This window comes from Myotis lucifugus, unplaced genomic scaffold (genome assembly GCF_000147115.1).
Source record: "Myotis lucifugus unplaced genomic scaffold, Myoluc2.0 scaffold_6550, whole genome shotgun sequence".
NCBI classification, from domain to species: Eukaryota; Metazoa; Chordata; class Mammalia; order Chiroptera; family Vespertilionidae; genus Myotis; species Myotis lucifugus.
In genome coordinates this window covers 1-6,684 of record NW_005877598.1, presented here as the reverse complement: position 1 = coordinate 6,684, position 6,684 = coordinate 1, and the positions used below count along the sequence as shown (strand labels likewise).

The 6,684-nt window shown below is 56.0% G+C and overlaps 1 protein-coding gene across 2 annotated transcripts; it reads right to left on the bottom strand.

The window, feature by feature from the left end:
• Positions 1 to 1,755: 1,755 nt before the first annotated feature.
• Positions 1,756 to 5,992, bottom strand: RAB26 (RAB26, member RAS oncogene family). Of its 2 annotated transcripts, XM_006109162.3 has the most exons (8): positions 5,810 to 5,992; positions 3,187 to 3,228; positions 3,036 to 3,102; positions 2,847 to 2,899; positions 2,424 to 2,489; positions 2,284 to 2,340; positions 2,104 to 2,180; positions 1,841 to 1,996 (listed from the first exon to the last, which is right to left on the bottom strand). In XM_006109162.3, the coding sequence occupies exons 1-8, from the start codon at positions 5,915 to 5,917 to the stop codon at positions 1,894 to 1,896; spliced, it is 573 nt and encodes a 190-aa protein (XP_006109224.1). In that variant the 5' UTR covers positions 5,918 to 5,992; the 3' UTR covers positions 1,841 to 1,893. The 2 variants fall into 2 exon arrangements, with proteins under 2 accessions (XP_006109223.1, XP_006109224.1); XM_006109161.3 differs by lacking the exon at positions 5,810 to 5,992 and having other exon boundaries at positions 1,756 to 1,996; positions 3,187 to 4,163.
• Between the last annotated feature and the right edge of the window lie 692 nt (positions 5,993 to 6,684).

Here is a 6,684-nt window from a genome sequence, read left to right as displayed (position 1 = left end):
TCATGGATGTTTCTGTCTCTCCCTCTCTGAAATCAATAAAAATGTATTTTTTAAAAAAAGAGGGCTCAGACGATATTGCTAAAAGTTTAGTTAAAATCCAAGACCAAATTGATTCCCTTGCAGCTATAACATTACAGAACAGACGAGGCTTAGACCTGCTGACAGCTGAGAAAGGTCTTTGTCTCTTCCTGGAAGAGAGCTGCTTTTGCATTAACCAGTCAGGACTAGGCCGAGATGCAGCTCAGAAGTTGACAGAAATGGCCACCAAAATTAGAGAGCGTCAGTCCAACACATGGGACTCGGCTAAAAAATATAAATTGGTACACCTGACTCCTTCCTTTTATAGGCCCGTTAACATTCATATTCCTTAGTCTTGCCTTTGGCCCTTGTATTCTGCGTTCTGCGCCACTTTTCTTTATTTCTCCAGGACCATTTCCAAGCTTTCACCAACCATCCATACGGAACCAGAACCTCACCCAGACAGGAGCAGACCAATATCTCACAGGGGCTGACTACCAAAATCTGTCCCATTACGTCTTTGGCGCCCCCATCCAGCATGAAGCAGATACAGAAGAAACAACCTCTGCCCCCATTCCATAAACAAGGTCTGGGCAAGCAGTGACCCAAACCTCCTCTAGAGCTTGTCCTTCCCTGCATGAGAACCTGGCTTTAGACATCCTCCTTGACTAAATGCAGTAACTTTCCATCATACCCGCCCAGAAAAAACCCACCCAGGGTCCTGTAGAGGCCCTGACTCCCCGACTGCTCAGGGGTGATGCCATTTTGGGACTCAGCCCATCTGTTTGCAGATGCCTTAATAAACTTAACATTCTTTACTTCATCTGGCCTCATGCGTTCCTCCTCCAGCAATCTAACACTTACTACAGGATTAATTGGCCACTGAGAGCTTTCCCATTGGGTCTTGTGGAGGGAAGTTGACTGCCCAGATTACCGCATGCACCTTGGAGAGCACTGAGGTTCCCAGCAGCCCTGCTCTGTTTTCTTTCGTGGGCATATTCTTGGATCTCAACCTGGTTATGAGGGAGTACCACCCTCTTAGTGTTGAAGTCAGGATCTGGGCTTTGCCGAGAGCTCTAAAAGGTGATTTCAACAGACGAGACAGGCACTCCAGAAAACACAACTTTATTCGCTAGGACTGAAAACAAAGGCTCTCTCTCAACAGGCTTGGAGATTTTAGTGTAAGGTGTGGTGCACTATCAGCCCTCTCAGCTCGACCTCACCAAGTACAGGCCTCAGCTGTGTGAAGACGGTGCCTTCGTCAGCAAGTTAGGGCTGGTGGTCCCAGTGTACCTGACATCTTTGTGATTTACCACATGCTATTCCTTGTATTACAAAGCCACAGTCTTGGCATCCTCCAAGGGGACGTGAGAAAAGATCCTGTTGATTGAACCAGAGCCTCCTAGTGGGTGAGCCGGGAGCACGTGCCCCTGGTCCTTGGCACAAACGCATGTGATTCTCAGTGAAGTCCTCTGCCTGGGGCCTGGTCAGGAGTCCTGCCATTCTCTGCCTGGGCAGCAAGCATGTGCAGCTGAAGACATGGCTTTGTAAGGGGTTAGGTCAGAACTGCTGCCTAAAAACTGAATATGTCCAGGAGGGGGCAGCAGAGAGCACCAAGTGCCCTGCACAGTGCATCCCTTCCTACAGTTGCTTTTCCGTGAAGGTCTTGGGGGTAAGGGTAAGGCTCTCAGGCGGCAGCAGCAAGTGAAAGGGCTGCAGACCCGCTAGCTCTCTGGAGCCCATTTGTTAGGACTGAGGTTATATAGATTGCAACACAGACAGGGGAAGGGCTAGGCTCAGCCCGAGAGTCCTGGAAACCCTGGGATTGACCGCTGGGTGACAAGTAGAGGGCCCTGCCGACCAGCTTTCCCTGGTTCAGGGTCTGCAGCAGGAGGCCCTGCGGCCCTCCCTCTTGACATAGTCGTGCAGCTGGAAGTGGAGCTCGCTGGTGCTCTTCATGGAGCGCTGCTTCAGCTCCCTGTGGGACAGGGGTGACCATGGAACAGGGTGGCCAGTACCCCCAACAAGGGGATTCAGAGCCTGGATCTGAATCTGGAGGTCTTCCTAGTGACTGCGAGGACTTACTTTGCTATGGCTGTGAAGGCCAAATCCACGTTGAGGCCCATCTTGGCACTGGTCTCCATGAAAGGCAGCCCATACTCCTGCAAATAGCTGCTGCCAGCCAGGTGGCAGCCTGGTGGGGACAACCCAGGCCCTACAGCCCCGTGGGGGGCAGCCCTAGCCACCCACCTCGCCCAGACTCACCTTGGCCAGCTTCTCCCCATCCTCCCTCTTCACCACGCGCTCCTGGGCAGAATCCACCTGACACAGGGACGTTGGTGAGAGCTGGCCTCGGGCTCACCGCCCTGTAGAGCCAGGGGGAGAGGACAGGCAGGGGTGCCCACCTTGTTCCCTAGCAGCATGAGCACCACGTCGTGCTGGGCATATTCTTGGATCTCGGTCAGCCAGGCCTGTCACGGGAGAGCTGAAACCAGACTGGAGGCTGGTGTTCTCCACACCCCTTGCCTCTCCAAGCCACACCACACACAGTGCCTCTCTAACAGGAAAGGCCCGGAAATTTAGCCATGGGCCATGCTGAGATACCCCTGACAAGTATCCAAGATGGTTGGGCCACCTTCAGCTCATCCTCTACACTTGGGCCACCAGGAGCCCAGAGGGGCCCTCCTTCCCCCTCCCTGCTGTCAGTAGGGTCCTCAGACCATCTACCTAAACGAGTTTGGAGTGGGACCAGGACCCATCATGGCCTCTCACACCACACACACACACACACACACACACACTCACCAACCCAGAAGGAAGCCACTGACCTGGATGTTGTCAAAGGAAGCCTTGTTGGTGACATCATAGAGCAGTAGCAGCGCTGGGGGCAGAGGGCCAGTGAGGACACCTCCAGTCACCCACAACCCTCCTCTGAGCAGAAGCCTAGGGAACAGGGCACACACAGACACAGACCACAGCCCCGACTCCTTGGCCTGGGACACTGCCCATGAGCTCACCATGTGCATCACGATAGTAGGCATGGGTGACGCTGCGGAACCGCTCCTGGCCAGCTGTGTCCCAGATCTACAGTGACAGGTACAGGCCGGTGGTCAGGCCTGCCCAGTGCCTCCTGAGTGCCCTCAACTCACCCTCCCCCAGTTGCCTCACCTGCAGCTTCACCTTCATGCCATCCACGTCCAGAACTTTGTTCTGAAACACAACCAGCCAACTCCAGTAATGGGCCCAGTGCCATGTTCTGGCAGGGGCCAAGGGGTGGGGGAGGGGAGAGGCAGGCAGTGCAGGACCAGGACTGAGCCTGAAGTTGATGAGCCCCTGAGTTGACTCTGCCCCCAACACCCACATGGTAACACTTCCCCTTGAACCCAAATCCTAGAGTCAACCCAGCTCTCCCTGGTGCCTTCGGTGAGCCCCTCCTGATAATTCATGCTCAGAGGGCACCAGGCCTCTCTCCTGCTCAGATGGCCATACTGATAGACTTGCAGGGTGTCTAATTCTGGGCCAGGTTGTCCTTCCTCTGCCCACCCTGCAGCCTGGCACCTGGCCCCACCAGCTCCACTGCCCCTTGCCACCACCCACCACAGTCAGTCACTGACTCCAGTTGCTCTGGCCCTCTCCCTGCACCTCTCAAGCCCAGTCCCTTCACCCTAGCCTGCCCTCTCCCTGGTACTCCCGATCAGCCTCACCCCACACACCTGTCCCCTACACGCTCCCCAGAGTGTAGACCCCAGCCCCCTCACCAAGGACTGGCGTCTCTCAGCTCAGCAGGTGCTGCTACTTTTGCTTAAAGCCATTTGCGTGATATTGGAAGTCACCCACCCACCGTGAGATTACAGGTCCATTACTAGTACTCTGTGCCTCAGTTTTCCCACCCACAAATGGAGATACCAGGGCACCCATCACATAGCTGCTCCAATGGCTTTATGAGTTACTATGTGCAAAGCACTGAGAACTGTCTGGCCCAGACTGACAGCTAAGAGTATGTGTTCTAATATACTTAATTTAATGTATTTATTATTGACTTTAGAGAGGGAGGGAGAGAAACATCAGTCCAGTTCCCTCCTATAAGTGCCCCAACTGAGCCTGGGCACATTTGTTCTAATTTAAAAGCTGCTCTCCACCCTAGCTGGTTTGGCTCAGTGGATAGAGCATCGGACAGTGGACTGAAGGGTCCCAGGTTCGATTCCAGTCAAGGGCACATGCCCGGGTTGTAGGCTCCATCCCCAGTTGGGAGCCTGCAGGAGGCAGCCGATCAATGAGTCTCATCATAGATGTTTCTCTCTCTCTCTCCCTTCCTCTCTGAAATCAATAAAAAACATTTTTTAAAAATAAAAGCTGCTCTCCACATGGGGATGGCAGTTCTCCGAGGACAGGGCCCAGGAACAGAGTGCAGCACTCTGCCTCGTACACAGTGGGTGCTCACTATGTGTCGGCTGCCTGGCCATGCCCTCTAGTCGGCCCTAAAGGTTGGGGCCCAACCCTGGCTTCCATTTGCTGGGTGGGGATGAGGGGTGGCTGGAATGTCACTGTCTCCCTTTTCCCAAACTGCTGCTGTCAGGTGCTTCTGGGTCTCCAGGGAACCAAGCCCAGCCATCTGCCAGGCTGGGGAGGACACCCCGCCTTCCCTGACGCCTGGAACAGAGGTATGAACCAACTGCCTCACCTCCCTCACCACCTGCCCCAGAGCCAAGAGGGAGGTGAGAAGGGGGAAGTAGGGCCAGAACAGGCAAAGGACCACCTGCCCTGGGCCTGACACAGCCCCTTCTGACACCTCAACCTTTATACTTCCTCCCCGAGGACTTGAGGGGACCTTGTCCCCCTAAAGAGGGTAGAGAATGGCCCCCAGACTGGAGGGAACCCCCCTTTGCTATCCCCAGAGTGGGCCTCCCTCCCAGCCTCAGAACAACTGGGTCTAATTAAAGGGTGAGAAAAATGCAAATTCAGGATTTGCAGAGAACACACGGGCACTCACGCAGCGCCTCAGCACTGGCACGTGGGATTTAGGCTGATAGGCAGAGGTGGAGCTCTGATGCTGGAGCCCTGCAAGCCGCAGACCCTGGTCCCCATCATTTCCTACTGACCCCATAAGCTGCCTGGGGTGCTGTCAGGGCTTTGGAGCCAAGAATCCAGGGGCACCCCCAGAAGAATCCCAGGACACAGCCCTCCTGCTAGCGGTGGTAAGGGGACTTTGGCAGGGGAGAGTAGCTGGGTAGGAACATTTCCCATGAGCCTCCTCACCCAAGGGCAGGGACCTCTGCCCTAAGCAATCCCTCGGTCTCTAGATAATACCCTTTCCTCAGCTGCTGGATGGGGTGTGTGTTCAAGGGCCACAGCCACCTGTCTTGTAGGTCCTGGATGGCCTGCCTGGCACCTCAGGGCCCCCTTTGTACAGAGGGGCAGCAATGCTGGCCTTCCAAGTGAACGCGGACCTTGAATTCCCTCTGACAGCTCTGGGGGCACCCGTGACCACCTACCCAGAGGCACAGGTTAGAGCCTCAGGGTGTGCTGGCCCCAGGCACAGGGATGCCATCACTGCTTTGGTTAGATGGAGCCTCCGTCTGTCTCCAACACCCTGGGGTTTTCAGACGGCAGGCAGCTTGATGGTTATGGCATTCCACCTCACCCACCCTGACCCTGGGAGCCGGGGGTCCATCTAGGAGCTCCACCTCATGAGCCTGTAAGTGCCACAGGATCATGGAGAACCAGCTGCCAGGGGTGTTGTGAGAACTCAATGAGCTGGTGTTGGGGACCCAGGACGTCCATCTCCACTCACCCGAAAGTCGATGCCCACCGTGGAGATGAAGGTCCCCGCTAGGAAAGCCCCATCCTTGAATCGCACAAGCAGGCAGGTCTTCCCCACGCCTGAGTCCCCCACCAGCATGACCTGAGGTGAGCAGGAGGGGCAGAGGTGTTAGGGCAGAGGCGACCAGGGTGCTGGCCCACTCAGAGGGGTGTCTAGTCTTCCCTGAGCTGGCCTTGTCAGAGAGAGGCTGTGAGTGAGGGGCAGGAATGGAGAGAGGCATCCCAGGCCCACAGGTGGACCCCAGGACTTGGATTTAGGACTGGGGCTGGGGGAGGGGGGGCGGACACAGCAGCTATGATCCCAGCTGGCCTGCACCTCCAGCTTCTATTTACCTCTGCAAGGTTCTGTCCCTTCTATCCCAGAAAGAGGCCCATCGCAATCAGTGGGGAGCGGGGGCAGATGCCTCCATCCAGGGCCCTACCGGACCCCCACCCCTCGGCCCTGAACACCATGCTTGATCTAGAAGGGAGCATCTGGGGAGCAGAGCCTGGGGGTTGGTGGCTGGGGGCCTCCTAGGAGGCCTGTGGGGGCCTCTATGCCAGAGAGTTTCCAATCTGGACCAGACTCAAGAGGAATGTGCCACTTGAGGGTCAGATCTTGTCAGGAGGGGCCTAAGCCAGGTCTGTGGATAGGAAGGGGCAATCAGGCCTAACCCCTCCTCCACCTCTCCGGTACCCCCCCCCCCAGGCCTGCTGCCAAAGGCCCCAAACCCAAAGATGGTCCTGCCACCACCCCCCCCCCCGCCCCCGTGCCACACACACACACACACACACACACACACTTTCACAAGCTTCTACAGCTCCCGGGGGTGAGGGAAAGCAGCATATGGTAAATAATGAGATTGG

Excerpts from the sequence above, each read along its gene's own strand:
- RAB26 (XM_006109161.3), bottom strand. The coding sequence starts at position 3,381 with ATGTGGGTGTTGGGGGCAGAGTCAACTCAGGGGCTCATCAACTTCAGG. Across the intron at positions 3,103-3,186 it reads GCATGAAGGTGAAGCTGCAG|ATCTGGGACACAGCTGGCCA; the intron begins GTGAGGCAACTG and ends CTGTCACTGTAG. Across the intron at positions 2,181-2,283 it reads ATGGGGAGAAGCTGGCCAAG|GAGTATGGGCTGCCTTTCAT; the intron begins GTGAGTCTGGGC and ends AGCTATTTGCAG.